General features: G+C 40.1%; 1 protein-coding gene across 1 annotated transcript in view; it reads left to right on the top strand.

Moving 5' to 3' along the window:
• COG5 (component of oligomeric golgi complex 5) overlaps nucleotides 1–23,244 on the top strand; it is a 192,878-nt gene extending 169,634 nt beyond the window's left edge. Inside the window, exons 19-22 of the mRNA XM_075274097.1 lie at nucleotides 6,587–6,663; nucleotides 9,081–9,207; nucleotides 12,320–12,399; nucleotides 21,521–23,244. Of these exons, the coding sequence (XP_075130198.1) occupies nucleotides 6,587–6,663; nucleotides 9,081–9,207; nucleotides 12,320–12,399; nucleotides 21,521–21,635 (399 nt within the window). The 3' untranslated portion in view covers nucleotides 21,636–23,244. The remainder of the gene's footprint in view (nucleotides 1–6,586; nucleotides 6,664–9,080; nucleotides 9,208–12,319; nucleotides 12,400–21,520) is intronic.
• Nucleotides 23,245–23,246: the final 2 nt, after the last annotated feature.

Raw genomic sequence — 23,246 nt, 5'->3', positions numbered from 1 at the left:
GAACAAGTCTCAGTTTGGAATAAAAAGTATTAGCAGTTCACACTCTAGTTCTCTGAATTCCTCATTTTGGGGTATTATATGATAGTTTTTTCTATCTCTTTGTAAATCACAGTTACAACAAAGCTTTTCTATGTTCTTTTAGTTTTGTGCTCTTCCTATTAGAAATGATACAAAAGCCATTTCCCTGTGCCGGTATTTCTATGTGTTTTTTGTCTGTGACATTTGGAATCTTGCAGTCATCTGTAAAGTAACTGTATGAATAAATTCACCCGCTCATCCATTTCATATGGGGTCCTTCAATCCATCTCTCCAGTACATTGTCTCTGAGGTATCGTTTGGTCCTGATGTACTTTTATTCCCTTAATCCAGGCACGATTACCAGAGAATGTCACCTTGGAAATTCAGTTTACACATTGATTATTTCAGGCAGCTGGGAAAATGTCCTGTGTTAGTTAGAAGATGGAGTTAAGGGAAAACTAACCTACTAATTGAATAAACATAATTGCTTTTATTGAAAAGCTCATGGCCACAAATCTAATAATAAAGCTTGACTAGTGTAGTGTCCATGGGGTTGTCAGAGCTCGCGCACCTGCACAGCTCACAGTTGTGGTTGTTTTGTGGGGTTTTCCCTCTTAGTTTATAGGTTAGATTTACATATTTAGTCATTCTACTGTATGAGTATTTAGTAGTAGTCTTATTTTTTTTATTGCAGTGCTTCTTAATGAATTTAATCCACCATAAATTATAGTGACTATACTGGTGATCCAGTTACCTTACAGTCAGCCCTCAGAATAGGTTTCCAGATGTCTGAAGAGTGAGGTTCAGGTGCAAAGAAAAAACTACTGCAGTTGTACAGTGATGTGAATAGGTTGTTCATGGTGGCTTCCTGGTGCAGCAGTTGTAACTTAGCTATAGTGAAGTGTATCTAGTCCACATCTACAGTATAATAAGAAATCTTCATAGCTATGCCACAATATGTTGAAACTTAGAGCTGTTTTGTTGATTTAACTGGTTGTGGCAGTCTCACAAACTGGTGACCATCGGCCAATTGACTGTTCAGGCAAAAGTCCATTTGCATCATGACTTCTCATAAACCTTGAGTATGAGGGATCCAACATATGGCACATGAATGAGGTAAACCAATTATGTTGGTTTATGCACTAGATCTGCCTATTGATATGAATAGGTCCATGAAAAAAAAATGCAAATCGGTCGTGAAAAACATGTCCAAGAATTGACATATTCATATGATTTTGCGTATTACTAAGCTACTGTACTATCTATATGCTGTCTTCTATAGAAAGTAACGTACGATTGAGCATTCTCAGTTACTAGAAACTGAAATGTAGGTATAAAGATACATTTACTGAGATTGAATTTACAATGAAAATTGATGATGAAAATTTATTGCATATTTAATGTGGGTGACATGTAATTTAATATTGGACTGGCAAAGTAGCATATGAAAGCCAGTACCTTATCACAGTGTCAGCTACAGTGCCTCATATTGCCAGACATAATTCCCTATTATACTGTCACTAACTATGCTCTATCATTATCCATAACAACCTTTTAGAACGTCTCCTTCATGAGCTTACTAGTCAGAAGCAGTAGACAGAAACTGGGTTACTGGATCAGCTTAAAGTTTGTGGGTCTGTGTGTTTGTTAATCTTTCACGCAAAAACCACTGAACTGATTTGGATGAAATTTGGCACATAGATAGTTTGTAACCTCGATTAAAACATTGGCTACTTTTTATCTTGGTAAATGACATGGCTTCACAACTGTTATGAATTTATGTTCATATACTATATTAAACTGCTCTTGGCAGCAGCTTATCTCAGTTAATTGGTTTGCTGATAAAACCAGGTCTGTTATCTCTCTACATAAACATGCAGCTAACCCTGAGTCCATTGTGTATATTCATTTGCATATTATCCGATCTGCTCCAGGCAGTGCTGATACACTGGATGGGAAAACACCTTTAATCCAAATTGGCAGTTTGCCAATTTTAAACATGACGGGAAAAAGAAAATATAATTTGTTGCAAAATTCTAAAACATTGAGAGCTTTGAAGGCAGCCAGAAGTCAGAGTTCAACTGAAGCGGAGCTGAGGGGGATCATCAACGCCAACAATAGACTCATTATATGGCGTCCTAGTGAACTGCTGAGAAACCGAAACAATCACAGGCACGGTGCGAGGAACAAGTTCAGTGGCAGGCCAGCTTAAGAGCTGCTGAAATGCCGGAGCAGGCGGATTATCAACGCCAACAACACGCTCATTATATGGCGTCCCAGCGAGCTGCTGAGATGCCAGAACCAAGCATGGCGTGAGGAACAGCTTGAGAGCTGCCGAAGTAGGCGAACCATCGACGGCAGCAGTTTGCTGAATATAGGCGGCTCATCGAGTCCAACAACACGCAGACGAAGCCACGGGCAGAGGCTAGTAGGAATATAAGTACAACTAATAGTATAAAAAGCCTGATATCTTACTGAATCCTATTAATAGTGATATAAAATAAACTGCAGCTATATGAGGCTTCCAGGAAGTGGAATCCTGACTTACAATTGCAGTCAAAGTAATAGCATATATTTTACGCTAGGTATTTGATTATGTTTTAGGCCATCAGTTCACAAATACATGCAAGGAGAATATTAGAAATAATAATAGTTCTTTATTTGGTTGTTGAGTTCATATACTTAATTCAACATTTTAATTAGAAAAAAATCTTTAGTTGGCTGTTGGTATAGGAAAGGATGATCAGCTGAGGAAATGTATGAACTGAGAATACAAAGAAGGGCAATCCTATAGACAAAGCACATTACCATTTTTTCCGTTTCAGTAATGTGTCCTGCATCATGTGTATAGTGTTCATGATTACTAATGGCTCTTAATAAAGATGTAAGTAGCATGAGGTCTACTGGGAATCTTGGAAGATTTGATGCTGTGAATTAGGCAAAGGAGAGGACAATTGGAAGAGATTGAGTCTCAAGTAAATTCAGCCAATACAGCCTTGGCTCTCCGCACTCCAGCGCTGTTAATAAGTATGATGTATCTTATTTGTGAATTATTGCCAAGCATGAAACTAATCAGGACAAAGCTAACAAATGACTATAAGGACAATGTTACAGCCACAAGAGATTCATTTCAATAGGAAGAGTATAATTAAAGTAGTATATATATCATGTTTAATGTAAATCTCCACTAAAATTAACTTCCATAAGATAAGGCAAGAGAACAAGATGCCCAAAGAAACACGGAAAGATGGGAGATGGGGAGGTGGCGGACAGATATTTTCTACCTACATAAGGCCTACAGCACATGAATTGTTTATGCAATACACCACTATGGAAGCTCTCCTAATAGGGCTTATGGAAAAGGGACAGCAATGTACTACCCCTGACCATGCTGTATTATGAGCATTCATCTTGTCATTACAGCAGCCACAGCCTGACTCTTCTGAGTACTTTCTTCTATACTCTATGCCCAGGTTTGTACATCTTTTAGATGTAACCTTTTCACTGTGTGTAGTTAATGTGACCGGCCTTCTGTGGGTCAATCAAAGATTCTTTGACATTTATTTGGCATTTTAATAGTCGCTACATGAAGGACATGTTTCTTCTATTCATTATAGGGCTGTCTGTCAGTACTAGTATTCATGATTTACACATTTACACAATCATCATTATTGTATTAGAACTTACATTAAACTTAGTCAGTAATATCCCAATTATCTTTATGGGATACTTTTTCACCTATAGGATGTCAGAACAGTGCACATCTAAGAAAATCTAGGGTGAAACTATTTTATTTCATGACATGGGGCCCAGTGAATGCTGTGTTATGCCATTTGGAGAGGGTTACATTGTGACATCTGTCATTGGCATTTAAAGATCCATTCTGAGCTGTAGTGTTAAGCAGTGTTTCCTATGACAAATATATTTCATTAACATTCTCCTTTTCACCAGGCTGGCATTTCACATCTAGTTATAAATAAGCACAACTGATTTATTGATTCACCAATGCTCACTTTAATAGGATCAGACTTATTGCTATTTGTCATTTCCAAATGTTGACATCTTTGTCAGATTTGTATTGCCATACATGCTAACCGCATCGCAGCTTGTTATGAAGTGACGCCCAGAATGCCACATTTTATGGGCACAGAGCAATAAAGTTGGAAATGGAAGTTTGTCCTTAGAAATGTTTGGACTATGCTAACCGCATTGGAGGATTTCAGAACTGAATCACACATATCTGAACACCTCTATAAAAACTCAGTCTTTTAAAGGAGTATTCTGGTGTCTGCAAATAAATGGTGTTTTTTGCATGATAAAAATGTATGCAAAGCTCTGCCGTGCACTAGTCATGTCCAGAACTGGTTTCTACACCAACATAGAATGGAGTTCTTTACTGTAAGAGCAGTGAGATTATGGGACTTTGGGTTGTTGAGTTGTTTATTCTGGGATTTTTTCTGGTTGTAACATTTGGTGCAGGGAATTATATTTTCCCCTTGTATGTGGAAAAATTGCTTCATTTTCAGATCTAGCTAAAATGACAATACAACTGATTTATTAATTCACAGACACTTTGTGTATTAGCAGAAGACTTATTGCTTCATGTTCTCTTTGTGCCTTACCATGGATCAACATGGTAGGATAAAAGGCTGAACTGGATGAACATGTCTCTTTCCGCCTTACAATCTGTTATTACGTTACCCTTGGTTTTCAGTACAAGTCTTCATGCTTTTCTTTCAGTGGATAGAAATCTATCCTGGTCGTGTGATGCTCGCAGAGCTAAAGAGCTGAAATCTGCCTGGTAAACAGAGCTTTACTCAAGGCAGAAAATTCAGTCATTAGTTCCAGCCCTTTATCTTCTATAGCTTTACAGCACCAACCTGACACCACCAAGGTCCAGTACAGTTATGTATCCATTTAAGTAAACTTAGACCATTTCTGTTGAGTAAGTCCATGCAGAGAACCTGAAAGTTTAGGACAGTGGTTTTTAACCAGGGTTCGATCGAACCCTAGGCCATATGCACAGTTCATTTTGTTCACCAGTAAAAAAAAACATATACAGTATCTATGTCTCGAATTTGGAAAAAAATCATATTTGATTTATCACTAAAGAAGGGTTCGGTGAATGTGCATATGAAACTGGTGGGTTCGGTTCCTCAAACAAGGTTAAGAACCACTGGTTTAGGAACTGTTTCAGAATATATATAGTAAATGTGTAAACCAATATAGTGAGTAATATTTATTGCACCTTAATATACTGTATATGCATGAGGACTGTAGGACTAAGTTCACACCAGTCCTGTGTGTTCAATTATTCTGATAGGAAACATAGAACTAGTTACAAATATTATTTCTTCTGTGTTGGATGTAGCTGATGTGACTGCATCTTTTGGCAGATATCTGTTGAGCTGCATATTCTTTTTTGCCTCCACATTTTCACAAGTTTTCTGAATTATTTGATTTTCTTTATATATTGCATATACGTAATATATGAATTTTCATCTAAATGCACATGACAAGTACTAGAACACATGTTCAAACAGGGAGGAAAACCATCAGAAAGGTTGAGATAAATCCATTACCTGGTGACCTTTATATATTATGTATACTGTGTGTTCAGTTGTATTATTAGATATAGAGAGAAAAGTCACTGCAGAAAATAAGTGTATGAATAGTAATTATATATCATAAGAGTCTGACTCTTAGTAATTGTTCTTATATGTCGCATATGAGAAGATGGTTTTGTAATTTACTTTATTAAACATTTTGATAAGACAAGGCACCAAATACTCAGATGTGAATCAGTGGAAAGTGAATACAGAACTGTGGTGCTATAAAAGTAATGTGAAATAAAGGTATAATAAAGACATAGATAGATAGATAGATAGATAGATAGATAGATAGATAGATAGATAGATAGATAGAATACACTTACACATCATCTTGAAAAAAGGCAAGTTGCACTACATTCACACTAGCACTGCCTCTCTGTTGTTCTTTTCTGTCAGAGGACCAGAATAATGGAGAGGCGGACCAAAAAAAGCGGTTACCCACAAAGTCCGATAGAACCCATTGACTATAAGGGGGTCTGTCGTTTTTAAACGGAAACCAGTGGAGGAAAAAGTCCTCTGCAGGACTTTTTCCTCTGTGCATTTTTAGCAGACACCATGACGGAATCTCCATTGCAGATGTGAATGTAGCCTAACCCAGTTAATAAATAGAATTAGTTGTCCTCATTCTCAAATTAGGAGCTATGCTATACTCTAGAGCTTTATTCACTATTCATGCTTCAGAGCTGAAATCTCTTATCCTTCAATGTGATCACTTGTATTCTGGGAATTAAACTGTTTACGTCAGGCAGTCAAATATTGCAATCTGTTGTAGCAAAAATTTACATTTTCAGAATTTAGTGCAGAAGATCTCTGAGTCTCATAGGAGTTCAGCTTATAGGAAGTATCTGTTGTGCCTTCACTGAATATTCACTCGGGGGGGGGGGGGGGGTCATGAGTAAATTGTTAGATAATTGTGATAGAGCACAAACATATATACTGTATTTATCTTTCTATAGATGGAACTGGCTGTGGCCCCTCTGTGCAGAAGAGTTGCTGATCTTGGAAGATCTTACAGGCTCTTGAGATCCTTCAGGTAAGTTTCTTCTTTAGTAAACATAGAAAAAGTCCAAAATAGGCTGAAATTCATTCATGTATTGATGCAAATATGATCTTGAAGTTTTTGTTTTCTTTGCACTTCTGAATAAGAAGCTTTGTAGCTACTTTTTGTTGGTTTTGATGAATCAGAATCTTCTTTCTTCGGGATCTGCGAGAGTCCCAGTGGTTGGATCAGTGGGGATCCAACCAAACAGAATATATAGCTTTTTGGGACAATGTTTTTGGTCTGTTTATGTGTTTCCTTTCATGATATTGCAACAATAACACCTTTCACCTATAAATTAGAAAACAATTTGTGTTTAAATTATGTATCAATGAAAAAGAACAGTGAGTGTTAGATACTGTCTCAAATCACTGTGCCTGACGCATCCTTTTTAATGTACGTTCATACAGATACACTATATGCATCCAAAGGTGTTCAGTGGGGATGTAGTCAGGGCTGTGTGTGGACCAGTCAAGTTCTTTCACAACAGACTTGCCCAACAATGCATTTATGGACCTTGCTTTGTCCACTTGGGCAAAGCCATATTGGAACATAAAAGGGTCTTATCTAAACTGTCCCCACTAAGTTGGATCTTACAATTGTCTAAAATGTCTTTGTATGTAATGCCTTTGTAGATTTCCATTAATAGAACTAAGAGACCTAGGTCAACTCCTGAAAACCAATCCCAGTTATGGTACGCTTTACATTACTCCATTTCGGCACTTGGCATTGTGTTTTGCAGTGTAAGGATTTCATGCTGCTGCTTCTTTAAGGAAATGTATGCCATGAATCCCCTGATGCACAGTTTTTGTGTTGATGTTAATGCCAGAGAAGGCTTGAAACAAAGTAATAATTGTCAGTGATGGTAACTTTTATGCACGATGCACCTCAGTACTTGGCGATCCCACTCTTTACATGACGTGTAACCTCATAGTTGCTGTAGTACCTAAGGAAATACATTTTTTCAATAACCCACAGGGGATTGTGGAATATTTAAGAGGGAAGACGTTTCACAAACTGACTTGCTTTGGTGACATCCTATTACAGTACCATGCTGAGAAACAAGTTGTAATCTCCTATAAGACCCTGCATGGAATATTTATAAGCTTTATGTCTCATGGGAATAGCCCATGTGCGCTGTCTGAACTAGAGGGAGTCGAGCAGTAAAGTCATCTTCATTTAGGTGCATTCTATCTGTAAAATAAAGATCATGTGTCAGACATATATTCTGAACTGAACGCTGAACAGGGTCCCAGATTCAAGGTATCATAGTCCTCTATGATGCTCAGATTCCCTGCTTCGCCATGAAACTACTGTCCTGTACTGACGTTTTTAGTAAGGGAACTACGAGTATCATAGATACTTGGGGTCCAGGTCAGAGTTCAGTCCAAAAAATATGGCTGACACATGGTTTGTCTGTTTTTATGGACCTATTATAAATATGCAGGTTCACTCTACTCTGCATTTGTTCTGGGAAACACGTCTGACCTATGGCCTGTATTTCACCCATGTGACATCAGCCTCAGTCACTGTAAGTCACAGACAGAAACAAGTAAACTGACACGAACCTGCCACCTATAAAATTGGCACACTAAGGCTATTATGGTCACTAGCTTCACATTAAGGCAAAATTTGACCCCAAAATGTTTAGCCTGATATTCTGAATACAGCACTGCAAAGCTTACAGACTGTTCACTAAGTGGCACAGAATATTTTAGAAAACTGTATTTTAAGCATTTTTGACTTTTTCTTTGCTGCCGGTCTCTAATGAGCAGTTTTTCATTCATTTCCACTCATTATATTGCGTTAGATGCATGGAAATCTTCACGTGTTGGGAGAGAGGCTGAGAATGAAGGCAATGTACAATTATAGCACAATCAGTCTGTTTTGTTAGTCGCGATGCCGCTTCCACAAGCCACTATTTATTTCAAGGAGCAGCTTTTATTTATGAAGGAATGACATAGCTGATTAATGTGCCTGAAAATGGCATTTAGCATCAGCCGAGGAGCCGACTCATGAGCTGCGTGTATATTGTTGTCTTTTCTAAGAAATCACTGCTTTAGGAGACGCACAGGCCCTAGATTGGAAAGGCTCACATAGTGTGCTGTACTACATGGTATTAGAATAAAAGTGTGATCTGGTCACAGTCGGGGTTGTATGATCCAGATTTGCATGTGGTATGATGAGATTCCATCTACTATACAAAACTTCTATGTGGTATGGATTTTGTTATGAACTATAGTAGGAATTTGAAATAGCTGAAAGCATAAATCATGTTCTCTGCTATATTGCACATGTAGTGTCAGTAATATATAAGGGGGGGAGGGGGAGTTATAATGGAGAATACCTTGCTCTTGTGTGTGGAAGACTTAGACAAAGTGCTTTACATATGTTTTTTGGGATTTTTCTAGGCCCTTACTGTTTCAGACCAGTGAGCATATCGCCAGTAGTGCATCTGTAGGAGACATCATTCCTTACAGTGTCATCCTCCAGTTTCTGTTCACTAGGGCTCCTCCAGAGCTGAAATCCCCCTACCAGGTAAGATGAGAATTATACTTGGCATTGTCAACCATTATCTTTACAAGACAAAATTGTAAGGTAAAGAAGTTCATTTTGTATGCAGTGGATGCTGTATGAGGCAAATGCATCTATTGCTGAATTACAGAGAGGACGATTTTTATGCAGAAATTATCTCTTGATTATCGAACATTTTACATTCTTGGGGCTGTGATTCTAGCTGGCATTTTTATGTATATATGATATATGATATGATCTAGGAATAGCCAACAGTGTTTGCACTTTAAAGCTTAAAGGGGTTGTCCAGGCAAAAATGGACAACACTTTTAAAGTTTAGATAAGGTGGGGTAGTAAAAATTTGTTTGTTTTTGTTTTGTTTTTTTTAATGTGTATACTCGCCTGTCCCTGTTGCTCCGGTGTCCTCCCAGGCCTCCCGTGTCATCTGATCCAGCAGCGTCCTCTGGTGTTATGCTGAAGTGAAAGGCCTCAGCAGTCATATGATGTTTTTTTCTGCCCCAACATATTTAAACTTTAACAGTTTAGTTTGGACAACCCCTTTAAGGTTTCCTGCTCATCATTCTGTTTAACAATATCAGAGTCTTGAGGACACCTAGCGGCTTACGCCCAGTGACTTTGCGGGGCCCACCCTGTGACCTCCAACCACACACACATGATTTTCAACTTCAGGATGATGATATAGTTGAATGGAATGGTGAGCAGGAAGCCTGTCCAGACCTCAGGCCAAAACTTACTACATGAAAAACCCTTTGTCACGAATAAAGGGTTTTTCCAGTCCCATTTTATTGATGACCTATCCTCTGGATACAACACATTATGGCTAGTGTGCAATATGCTTCAGGGTAAGTTCACACGGCAGATTTTGCAGTGGGACTCGTCAAGCAAAATCCACCACAGAAATCTTCCTGACTTTGGCAGAGAATATTTTTTACTCCTATTAATTTCAGTATGGAATCCGGACAGAATTTTCCTGAAGATTTGGCAGCACACTTCTTTATTTTTTCTGATAACTGATAGTTTTTTCTCAAAAAAAAAAAAAAAAAAATATGTCTACCTCCCATTGAAATGAATGGCAAATAATTCTGTCAGGTAAACTTACTTCAAGTGCATCATTGATGCCCATGTGACATTTACTGGCCATTTAGCACACTTTGCCATAGAATATTAAAGGAGCAATACGTACTCTAATAGTTCATCCACAGCTAATAGTCCCCTCACATTGAATAATACTGCCCCCAACAGCTAATCGTCCCCTCACATTGAATAATACTTACCCCAACAGCTAATAGTCCCTTCACATTGAATAATACTGCCCCCAACAGCTAATCGTCCCCTCACATTGAATAATACTGCCCCCAACAGCTAATCGTCCCCTCACATTGAATAATACTTACCCCAACAGCTAATAGTCCCCTCACATTGAATAATACTGCCCCCAACAGCTAATCGTCCCCTCACATTGAATAATGTTTACCCCAACAGCTAATAGTCCCCTCACATTGAATAATACTGCCCCCAACAGCTAATCGTCCCCTCACATTGAATAATACTTACCCCAACAGCTAATAGTCCCCTCACATTGAATAATACTGCCCTCAACAGCTAATAGTCCCCTCACATTGAATAATACTTACCCCAACAGCTAATAGTCCCCTCACATTGAATAATACTGCCCCCAACAGCTAATCGTCCCCTCACATTGAATAATACTTACCCCAACAGCTAATAGTCCCCTCACATTGAATAATACTGCCCTCAACAGCTAATAGTCCCCTCACATTGAATAATACTTACCCCAACAGCTAATAGTCCCCTCACATTGAATAATACTTACCCCAACAGCTAATAGTCCCCTCACATTGAATAATACTGCCCCCAACAGCTAATCGTCCCCTCACATTGAATAATGCTTACCCCAACAGCTAATAGTCCCCTCACATTGAATAATACTGCCCCCAACAGCTAATCGTCCCCTCACATTGAATAATACTTACCCCAACAGCTAATAGTCCCCTCACATTGAATAATACTTACCCCAACAGCTAATAGTCCCCTCACATTGAATAATACTGCCCCCAACAGCTAATCGTCCCCTCACATTGAATAATACTTACCCCAACAGCTAATAGTCCCCTCACATTGAATAATACTGCCCTCAACAGCTAATAGTCCCCTCACATTGAATAATACTTACCCCAACAGCTAATAGTCCCCTCACATTGAATAATACTGCCCCCAACAGCTAATCGTCCCCTCACATTGAATAATACTTACCCCAACAGCTAATAGTCCCCTCACATTGAATAATACTTACCCCAACAGCTAATAGTCCCCTCACATTGAATAATACTTACCCCAACAGCTAATAGTCCCCACATTGAATAATACTGCCCCCAACAGCTAATCGTCCCCTCACATTGAATAATACTTACCCCAACAGCTAATAGTCCCCTCACATTGAATAATACTGCCCCCAACAGCTAATAGTCCCCACATTGAATAATACTGCCCCCAACAGCTAATCGTCCCCTCACATTGAATAATACTTACCCCAACAGCTAATAGTCCCCTCACATTGAATAATACTTACCCCAACAGCTAATAGTCCCCACATTGAATAATACTGCCCTCAATAGGTAATAGTCCCCTCACATTGAATAATACTGCCCCCAACAGCTAATAGTCCCCTCACATTGAATAATACTTACCCCAACAGGTAATAGTCCCCTCCCACATAAGTAATGGTATTAGACGCTGTGAAAGAAAGGGGTTTTTTTTTGTTTTTTTTTTAAAGTCGTAGCATTTCTCTATAAACCATATTGGAGCCGCACCCTTCCGTCCTGTGTTGTCTACATAGACAGTGCAGCAAGGTTGCTTTCACTTTATGGCAGCTGCAATAAATTTGAGAAAATTGACAGAGAAACGTTCTAGACTTACATTGCTGAAACCCTGTGCTTGTCACCTGACAGTGACATCCTGAACTGGCACATGCCACTAAAGTCAATCACCAGTCTGTAGTAAGTGTGGCAGATGGCGGCTGGAGCATCCGTTTCCTTGCTGGTGGATTATTATTAAAGCACCTCTTGTAATTTATCTCCATTTTTCTGTTCTTCAGAGGGCTGAATGGTCAATTGCCCGTTATTCCCAGTGGCTGGATGATCACCCATCGGAGAAGGACAGGCTGGTTCTAATAAGGTAAAGTGTACTATAGAAGAATCCAACACATTGCAACAGGTTTCAGAAACATCCATGCTAGACACTTGTATCAGCCAACAATTTGGATTTTTCATAGACTTGGTTATTAGGGCTAAATTGAGAGTGTTCTTTTTTATTTTTCAATTACAGATTTGCAAATTGTACTTTATAATAGTACCATTTAATATTTTATGTACTGGGACCTGAAAAAAAATTCATAGTAGAGTGGAATTAGGGAAAAAAAAACTGCATTTGCACCTTTTTCTTATAAGTTTTGTTTTCATGAAGTAAAAATGATGTTACCTATATTCTGTAGGTCAGTACAATCATGGCAATGCCAAATATATATAGTTTTGTTATGTTTTAATGGCTTTACAAAATTCCAACTTTTGCCACCTGTAACTTTTTTGTTTCCTTTGTACAGAGCTCAGTAAGACGTCGTCTTTGCTGTTGATGTACCTTATGCTGTTTTGAGGATTGTCTAATGTTTAAATTGCTTTTTATTGAATTTCCGGAGTTGTGTGAAACAGCAAAAACCCTGTAGCATTTTGGGTTTTTTTTCCTGGTATAACGTACACTGTATGGGATAATCATTTCTATACGTTTCTAGTTTGGGCAATTTCGGGCATGGCAATACCTAAGTATGCCTGTTGTTTTATTGGACGGTTTAGGGTAAGCTGCTATATATACATACATGAGAAGTAATACTATTTATGGTTATTTTATGACATGTATTCTAAAAAATTTCAGCAGTGGTGCCCCACTGCATGCTGTATCTGGAGTTTGCAGTAGTGGGTGCAGACTAGCTGCCATACACCGCACACAGTAGGTAGAGGAGGAATCTGCTGTTTCACCTCCAGATTCAGTGGGTCACATTTGGGGAATGGGAGGTATGCTACAAGTTTTATCCTGGTGTGGTAATGCACGCAGTCTGATTACCTCCGGATTTCTATGACCCTTCTCAGCTGCTGAGGTGACCCCATGGTTAAAGGGAGTCTGTCAGCAGAAAAATGGGGGTTAACTAATAAAAGTATCTTGAAGGGCGACTTCTACCCTATTCAACGTTGTCTTTCTTATTATGCATTAGAGCTCCATTTTATTTAAAATTAGGATTTTATTCTCAGCTAAATTACCTGAAAAGGGCCTTAGGGGCGTTTCTTCTTCTGCTAGAGGTTTGCCCTCTGCTCTAGATAACTCAAGTGGAGATGTCACTGAACCATTGTGGGAAAGAAGGGGGGGGGGACTGGTTGGCAAGTAGGAGTGGTTATCTACAGTAGAAACTCCCTGCAGGAGAAGAAATGCCGCTAATCACATAAGAATAAAATGCAGAATAACAGACATCTTTGAAATATGTAGTAGATGCTCTAAAAGGTCATTTTCCTGCTGGCAGACTCCCTTTAAAGGGCCTCTATCAGCAAAATCAATCCCCTTTAAAAAGGCTATTCAGGCACCGTAAATGTTATATTAAACTATTAAATTAAAACCCTAAAAAAGAATGTTATCTACTTACGGATCGTGCACGATGAGCGAGCATTCAGGGTGCGCCGTCTTCTTCATCCCCGCCTCTTCTTCCTCCGACGTCCTCCGGTCCCGTTCTCCTCCGGCGCTCGCGAGCGGACACTGATATAAAAAAAATGGCCTGGGTGCCTGCGCAGTAGCCGTAGTAGAAGCCGCATGCTACTGCGCATGCACCCAGGTCATTTTTTTTTTATATCAGTGTCCGCTCGCGAGCGCCGGAGGAGGACGGGACCCGAGGACATCGGAGGAAGAAGAGGCGGGGATGAAGAAGAAGACACACCCTGAATGCCCGCCCAGCGTGCACGATCCGTAAGTAGATAACATTCTTTATTAGGGTATTATTTTAAAACGGGGGGGGGGGGGGGGGTAGTTTAATATAACATTTACGGTGCCTGAATAGCCTTCACGCATATGTGGGGCTCTAGCAGCATGATTTTGCTGATAGAGCCCCTTTAAAGTCCTGATATATACATGTATGGAAGATGTCGGAAACGGTTAGTATACTTGCTAATGTGACGTAGCCTTATTTTCAGTAAAGTACTGCACATGGCACCAACCATTAACAGTGACATTACTTAGCTGCAGTTCTTGACCTCCTTATTGTCCTACCACAGATCTCTAGCAGCTCTGCGGTGCCCTCATGTGCCATCATGCCTCGAGAATATCACTCACAATGCTACACTTTCCAAACCTTTGTGTAAAATGTTTTGGGGCCATTGGTATTCCAGATAACTCTAACTTTAGGATGAACATATTACTAAGCAGCCATCTCACCTGACATTACATGATCTAGGTGCCCATAAGGAAAGGGTTCACAAATCATAGATCCATCTGAGCTGGGATGAAACAAATTCCATTGCTGCAATCTGAACGTTGCATTATTATTTTACCACAATCCTCAGCCATCCTTTTCTATGTTTCACATTGGATATTAGATGTGTGTGGTGATGTCCAAGCATTTCTGCCTTGGTCTGATCAGTCAAAAGGATATTTGCTCCAGAACCTTTTTTTAGGCTAAGGCCCCACGTTATGTAAATCCAGCTTTTTATTGTGGCATTCCCACAACGTAGGACTTTATTCTTTAGCTTCTTGAGATGTAGATGCCATGTTTTTTGTAAACCAGGTGCCTTTTTTGTAGTGCCAACTCTGTGAATGGCAGATTTGTTCAGTCTTTTCTGTAATGATGTTCTGAGGGTGTTTTATGATCTTAGAGGGGGTAGTAAGTCACAATATTTAGCTCCGGAGGGCTTTTTTTTTCTGTCTGTAAGCATTAAACAGTCTGACTTTGGACAGCGTTTGCAGATATGCCTCCTCCTGAGGAGACTGGCAATTCTCATAAAGACTCTCCATTTGTAAACAATGATTCCTTGACATTGTTGATGAACAGCAGAAATTGCATCTGTGGAGTCATAGCTGATGTCTTTGGCATCATGTAGGTACGCTCCTAAGTAATCCAGAACTCCTCACAGAGGTAGCCAAACTTTAGAATAAGGATATATTCTAGTATACAGTTCACACCTGTCCTGTAATAGACTTGTCAGCTGGAGAACTCTACTACACCTTATCCATGGAGACTATTGTAACCGTTTTGGGGTGGGTTAGAAGTGGTCTGCTTTGGGCAGTTACCTCACATTCATGTGTGAGGCCCGGTGTGACCCTGTTCTGGGTGTTTCTCAGTAATAATATTTTTGTGAGTGAATTATTGTCTCCATTAGTAGTGATACTGTTTCTTTGGCTCCATTGGGTTATATAAACAGCTTCATATAACTAAAGCTGTGCAGACTTTGCTTTGCTGGCAGCCTGATGTCTCTCCTTAGCAACATTGCCTCGTCCTGAGAGGAATATAATTGTCTCATTAATTATTCTAATTTATTCTAATGTTTCTGAGCATTATTTGTGATTTCATCATGAGCAAAAGCAATAGAGGCCACAAACAAATGTGTTGTTGGGTTAGATGTAATCCTCCATTTGTCTAGAGGAGAAACCTCCATTCCTTCATTGCTACATATTAAATGTCACCGGCTGTGATGAAATAATATATGATAATGGATTATTATTAATATATGATAATGGATTTCAGTCATGTAAAGAGGAGGAGCCGTTCCCCACAGAAGGAAGTCTGAAGGAAGACACTTAAATATAAGGGGGGTGGTGGTGGTATTGGTGACGTTCCGTTTCTGGACATGGGGAAACGGATCATTAACAGATAATCAGAAAATTAGGGTAGGTTTGTCTATTTATCCCAGACCACCCCTTTAAGACAACATTTTTTATCATGCACCTTACAACAGGGGTCCCTTGTACTTTGTATCCAACGTGTTAGCATTTCCTTATAGTCTAATTTCAAAGCCACTAGGGCCAAAACTGCCTCAAAGCAAAGGATATTTTAGCTATGATGTCATTGTGGATGTTTCCTAACCATAGACCTATGGTACAGAATTTGGAGTGTATGACACTTGGATGTGAATTAGTCCTAATGTATATCTGTAAATTATATTATCGTTCCTTTAGAAGCCGCACTTTTGCCATTTTGCAACTCATTCTTTACAAGCATGGAAAATGAGTCCTAATATCTATACTATTACAACATTTAGTTGGTTTGGTAATGGAAAATAATGCACTTTTTTCAGAGCAGCTTAAGACATGAGCAGCTTTTATATGTAATGAGATCAGACTAAGTACTTCTTATTGCAAATTTATCCTCTCATTTCTACTATTTCTTTTTAAGGCTCTGTAGAATTATTTCCTCTGCCTGTCTGTACTTATTATTTTCTCAATCTGCAGTATTGGGCTGGGATAAGTCTTGAATATTCTGCTTCTTATGGCCACTGGGGCATTGTGTATGTTTGTGTTCTGTATATTAGGTTGAGAAGACATAATACTCAACAAATCAATAGTTTCTGAATAAAATGCCATTGATTCCTATTTCTTGTCTTCTAGAATGTATCACAAATACATGCTATATACTAGTATATATTTCTTACACGTAGGTACATTTACCAGTACCAGCACAGGAACAAATTGTAACGTTATGTGAAATCATTGGGGTTGAACAATACTGGGCACCATACTGCTTTCCCTCAGTACATTGTGCGCACACCCAGAAAAGCTGTAGTAGTCTTAAAACAATGTCTGATCTGCCCCATTGTTCACTGAATACATGTCCTTTGGGCTAAAGTGAGGAAAAAAAAAATTGTCAGCCAGCAATTGTGCAAGTTCTCCCATTTAAAAAGAGATGGTCGTCCTGTAATTGACATCATAGGAAGACCTCAACTATAAGAGACAAAGTGAGAAAACAAATCCAGAAAATCACATTGTCTGATTTGGGAAAAAATTATTTGCAAATTATGGTGGAAAATAAGTATTTGGTCACCTACAAACAAGATTTCTGGCTCTCACAGACCTGTAACTTCTTCTTTAAGAGTCTCCTCTTTCCTCCATTCATTACCTGTAGTAATGGCCCCTGTTGGAACATGTTATCAGTATAAAAGACACCTGTCCACAACCTCAAACAGTCAGACTCCAAACTCCACTATGGTGTAGACCGAAGAGCTGTCAAAGGACACCAGAAACAAAATTGTAGCCCTGCACCAGGCTGGGAAGACTGAATCTGCAATAGGCAACCAGCTTGGATTGAAGAAATTAACTGTGGGAGCAATAATTAGAAAATGGAAGACATACAAGACCACTGATAATCTCCCTCGATCTGGGGCTCCACGTAAAATCTCACCCCGTGGGGTCAAAATGATCACAAGAACGGTGAGCAAAAATCCCAGAACCACGCGGGGGGACCTAGTGAATGAACTGCAGAGAGCTGGGACCAATGTAACAAAGCCTACCATCAGTAACACACTACGCCGCCAGGGACTCAGATCCTGCAGTGCCAGACGTGTCCCACTGCTTAAGCCAGTACATGTCCGGGCCCGTCTGAAGTTTGCTAGAGAGCATTTGGGTGATCCAGAAGAGTATTGGGAGAATGTCCTATGGTCTGATGAAACCAAACTGGAACTGTTTGGTAGAAACACAACTTTTCGTGTTTGGAGGAAAAAGAATACTGAGTTGCATCCATCAAACACCATACCTACTGTAAAGCATGGGGGTGGAAACATCATGCTTTGGGGCTGTTTCTCTGCAAAGGGACCAATACGACTGATCTGTGTACATGAAAGAATGAATGGGGCCATGTATCATGAGATTTTGAGTGCAAACCTCCTTCCATCAGCAAGGCCATAGAAGATGAAACGTGGCTGGGTCTTTCAGCATGACAATGATCCAAAGCACACCGCCAGGGCAACGAAGGAGTGGCTTTGTAAGAAGCATTTCAAGGTCCTGGAGTGGCCTAGCCAGTCTCCAGATCTCAACCCTATAGAAAACCTTTGGATGAAGTTGAAAGTCCGTGTTGCCAAGCGACAGCCCCCCCCCCCTCCTCCCAAAAGGGGAAAAAAAACATCACTGCTCTAGAGGAGATCTGCATGGAGGAAAGGGCCAACATAAAAGCAACAGTGTGTGCCAATCTTGTGGAGACTTAAAGAAAACATTTGACCTCTGTCATTGGTAACAAAGGATATATAACAGAGTAGTGAGATGAACTTTAGTCATTGACCAAATACTTATTTTCCACCATAATTTGCAAATAAATTCTTTCTAGATCAGACAAGTGATTTTCTGGATTTGTTTTCTCATTTTGTCTCTCACAGTTGAGGTCTACCTATGATGTCAATTACAGGCCGACTTCATTAAGTGGGAGAACTTGCACAATTGGTGGCTAACTAAATACTTTTTTCCCCACTGTATATGGTTTCATTCACATTTTGTATCTATATTGTAAAGCTTGCTAATCTGTAGTCTTGTGATGATGATTATTTATTTATTTTGTGAAAATCACAGCAAAAGCTGCAATATGTGAATGCACTCTTACAAGAACGAACTGTAGAATCAGATTGCTACAAACACCTCTAAGACTGAAGTAATGATCTGATTGGTTATTGCTCCACCTCTGTCTGCACTAGATTTCTATACTTGAGGTTCAGTGTCTGTTGCAACTGACGAGTGACACTTCACTAGTGTTTGGGTTTTCTAATAGCAACACCTAGAAAGAAGAGCCTTGGAATGATGGGAATTGCACAAATCAATAGACATAAACAAAAATATTAAAAACATCTTGATTTATGAGCACTGCATACAGAAATACACACACTTCCAAGCTTTAGCATGCTATCAGTGAGGTTATTATTGGTTGTCTGAGGAATGTTATGCCACGCTGAATGCACTTAGTCATGCAGATCATTAAGATTGGCTGCGGGCAGCTCCCTTTGTACTTGCCAACAGGTGACGTCCCAGATGTGCTCGATGAGAGACAAATCCGTAGACACTGCAGGCTATAATAGCATGTTTAGGCCATGCAGGCTGCTCATTGTAGAATGAGCAACAGGTCTGGCTTGTAGAGAAGTATTGTGATTGTATTGATTTGTTTGCATGAGATGTGATACAGAATAGACCACTATGCACCATTCTTTTAATCAGACGATCAGTCTGTGCCCACCTATTGCTATTATTCCAGTTTGTTGCCATTCTCCCAACCATTGGGACATGTAACGTTGAACAGTGCTTACAACTCTGCCTAGGCTTGCAGCGCTCTGCCAGAGTGATAAACCAAGGTTTCTCAGTGTGTCACAATTGGTAATAACTGGCTTGTTGATGAACAGGAAGCATTGCACAAAAATACCACACCTCTTGATGTACATTTTTGAGGTTTTTGAAGACAAAAGGTTCAATCTTGGTTTCATCAGTCCAGAGAATCTTGTTTCTTACAGTCTGTGTTAATTTTGTCAAACAGGCAATCGATTATTGAGGAAAGGGCTCTTTCTGACCATTATGGCAAAAACTTCAGCTTTTTGGAATGCTACAGTGATGGTTGATCTTGATGTTTCTCCCATCTGCACGCAGGGTCTTTGGAGAGCAGCCACAGTGACCATTGGATTCTTGGCCACCTCCCTTACCAAGAACCTTCACCACTAGAGATGAGCGAGTACTATTCGGATCAGCCGCTCCGAACAGCACACTCCATAGAAATGAATGGATGCACCTGGTACTTCCGCTTTGACGGCGGCCGGCCGCTTAACCCCCCCGCGTGCCAGCTACGTCCATTCATTTCTATGCGAGAGTGCTTTTCAGATCGGCTGATCCGAAACAGTACTCGCTCATCTCTATTCACCACTGATTACTCAGTTTGTTGGGGCTTGCAGATGACGGAAGAATTACAAATTTATTACATTTAAAGGGGCTCTATCAGCAGATTTATGGGCTATGAGCTAAAGAGATGCCTGAATAGGCAAAAGGCTATTCGGGTGCTGCTATTAGTTTGTAAAAAGACCCCCCCCCCCTCCTGCTTATTCACGGCGATTTCTATTGAAAGCACGAGCGTGCACAGTAGCGCTCCCTGCAGCGCGCTACTGCGCGTGGAGGAAGCGCCTACTGCACATGCATGCTTTCAATAGAAACCGCCATGAATAAGCAGGAGGGGGGGCTTGAAGGCAGTGGTGGGCATGCAGAAGCTATGACGCTAAGGTGTGCACGACACGCCCACTGTGCACGATCAAGCTCATTTACATATCGCCGCGTGAGCTTTTGCGGGCTGTTCATGCTCCCATTGGACATGGTCAGCAACAATACTCAGGTAGGCTTTGGCGTTGCAACGATGCTCAATTGGTACCAAGGGGCCCAAAGAGTGCCAAGAAAATATTCCCCACACCATGACACCACCACAACCAGCCTGAACCGTTGATACAAGGCAGGATGGATCCATGCTTTCATGTTGTTGACGCCAAATTCTGACCCTACCATCCGAATGTCGCAGCAGAAATCGAGACTCATCAGACCAGGCAACGTTTTTCCAATCTTCAATTGTCCAATTTCGATGAGCTTGTGCAAATTGTAGCCTCAGTTTCCTGTTCTTAGCTGAAAGGAGTGGCACCCGGTGTGGTCTTCTGCTGCTGTAGCCCATCTGCCTCAAAGTTTGACGTACTGTGCGTTCAGAGATGCTCTTCTGGCTACCTTGGTTGTAACGGGTGGCTATTTGAGTCACTGTTGCCTTTCTATCAGCTCGAACCAGTCTGGCCATTCTCCTCTGACCTCTGGCATCAACAACGCATTTCCGCCCACAGAACTGCCGCTCACTGGATGTTTTTTCTTTTTCGGACCATTCTCTGTAAACCCTAGAGATGGTTGTGCGTGAAAATCCCAGTAGATCAGCAGTTTCTGAAATACTCAGACCAGCCCTTCTGGCACCAACAACCATGCCACGTTCAAAGGCACTCAAATCACCTTTCTTCCCCATACTGATGCTCGGTTTGAACTGCAGGAGATTGTCTTGACCATGTCTACATGCCTAAATGCACTGAGTTGCCGCCATGTGATTGGCTGATTAGAAATTAAGTGTTAACGAGCAGTTGGACAGGTGTACCTAATAAAGTGGCCAGTGAGTGTATCTTTGGGTCCTCAAGGTTTAGACAAATATTTGTATTTGCGTGTGGCCTGATACAAAACACTGTTATTGGACATATTATTTCCTCTTCCTCACTAATACCTTTCCTTCTCTTGGCAGGGGTGCATTAGAAGCCTATGTACAGTCGGTAAAAGCCAGAGAAGGCAAGGAATTTGCATCGGTGTATCCAGTAATGGTCCAGCTTCTCCAGAAGGCAATGTCATCTTTACAATAGCTTCAAGAATCGCAAAAAAAAAAAAACATCTGTACAATGAATCTAGTGATTAGTTTAGAAAAAAATACTGTAAAATTGACAGGGTTAAGGGTTTCCTGTAAAATAGGGGCTAGAAGAAACCAAATTGTATTATGCATCCTATTCTCCAAGCTGTGTAAGGTACATGAGCATACATTTTGTTAGGGTGACTTATGTAGGCTGGGTTTTGATATAGTGTGAGAATTCACAATACAGGCGATTGGTGGCACGCTGTGGATCTTCTGCAGCATGTGCCGCCACTGAATTTTGTTATGTTAAATGCAATGTGAGACTTTTTAGGAATAAATTACCTATTGTTTAAATCATTTGTTAAAAAGTTTTTGTTTTTTTGTTTTTATTTTACAACTTCTCTATAATTAAAACAAAATCCTGCAGTACTCACATTAGCCACTAATCCAAATTATGAACTTAATCTTTCTGTTCTGGAAGTGATTTCTTTTTGCAATAATCTCTTCATGCCACACTAATAATCACAACGAGCATGTACAGATCTAGAAAATATGCACTAATAGAAGGGTTACACAATAGGCATCCCCTCTAAACCTCTCAGAAACTAAATACAAAAGAAAAGCGAAGATCTTTTTAAATAAAACATTTAACAAATATGATCTAAAAATCAAAATGTGAAGAAAAAAAAAAAATGGAACAGTCTTGCCAAAACGTTGTCAACAATAATGGGAGGGTCAAATCTCCAGGAGTCAGAACGATAATTGATCCTGTTGCCCCATATGAAGACTCCTGCACTTACATGGGCAGTCCCACATCTCTATAAACACCCTAATGTGTCTCCTACCACATCTAAAACCAGATTAAGGGTACTCTTCAGGGGATTTAGTGGAACGTATACACATCACTTCACAGTAATTCAGCCTGCATGCTGGGATTAAGCTGAGTTACTGTGAACCATACTCTACTAAATACCCCTGAAGCATACCCTGTATCTCTGTTGAAAGACGTCAGAGACGGGGTGTTTCTAGGGAGAGTTGTGGGACTGACCTTATAAGGGTGGGAGTCTTGGTTTAGGGTGACAGGGTCAATTATAGGGTCACCTCCTGTGCTGCTTATTTTCCTGAGAGATCTACTCTTTGTACCTATTGTCTTAAACGTTTTGTTTTAAGTTTTTATGTTAATTTTCTCGTGAAACATTGCATATAACCCACAGCAGAGGGTGAAGTCTGTAGCCAAATCTGCAGTGTAGTGGCTGAGAAGCCATACTGGTGTAAAATCAGCAATGTTTGACATTCCAGTCTTGTAACTACAACTCCCATCATGCTCCAGTCACTTCTAAGGGAGTTCTGTAAAAGAGCAAGTGTATATGCTGGGAAGGGTAGTTTCTCAAAAGCTGGCATGCCAAACGTTGCCAATCCCCTCTCTATGTACTAATAGGGCATAAGTGCTGATGTAAAACCTGTAGAATCATGTTCATTGGTGTACCATCCCCCTTTTTGTGGTGTGTACATGAATATTCAGATCATAACTTTCTATTGGAATCACTCTTAAATGCCTTTGTGTTTAGTATATATTTTACATGTGTGGTACCCCCAGGTGTTCCTTTGACGTCATCTCAGAATG

This window comes from Leptodactylus fuscus, chromosome 5, assembly GCF_031893055.1.
Source record: "Leptodactylus fuscus isolate aLepFus1 chromosome 5, aLepFus1.hap2, whole genome shotgun sequence".
In the NCBI taxonomy this organism is placed as follows: domain Eukaryota; kingdom Metazoa; phylum Chordata; class Amphibia; order Anura; family Leptodactylidae; genus Leptodactylus; species Leptodactylus fuscus.
The sequence above is the reverse complement of the archived record's forward strand: the minus strand, read 5'-3'. Positions and strand labels throughout refer to the sequence as shown.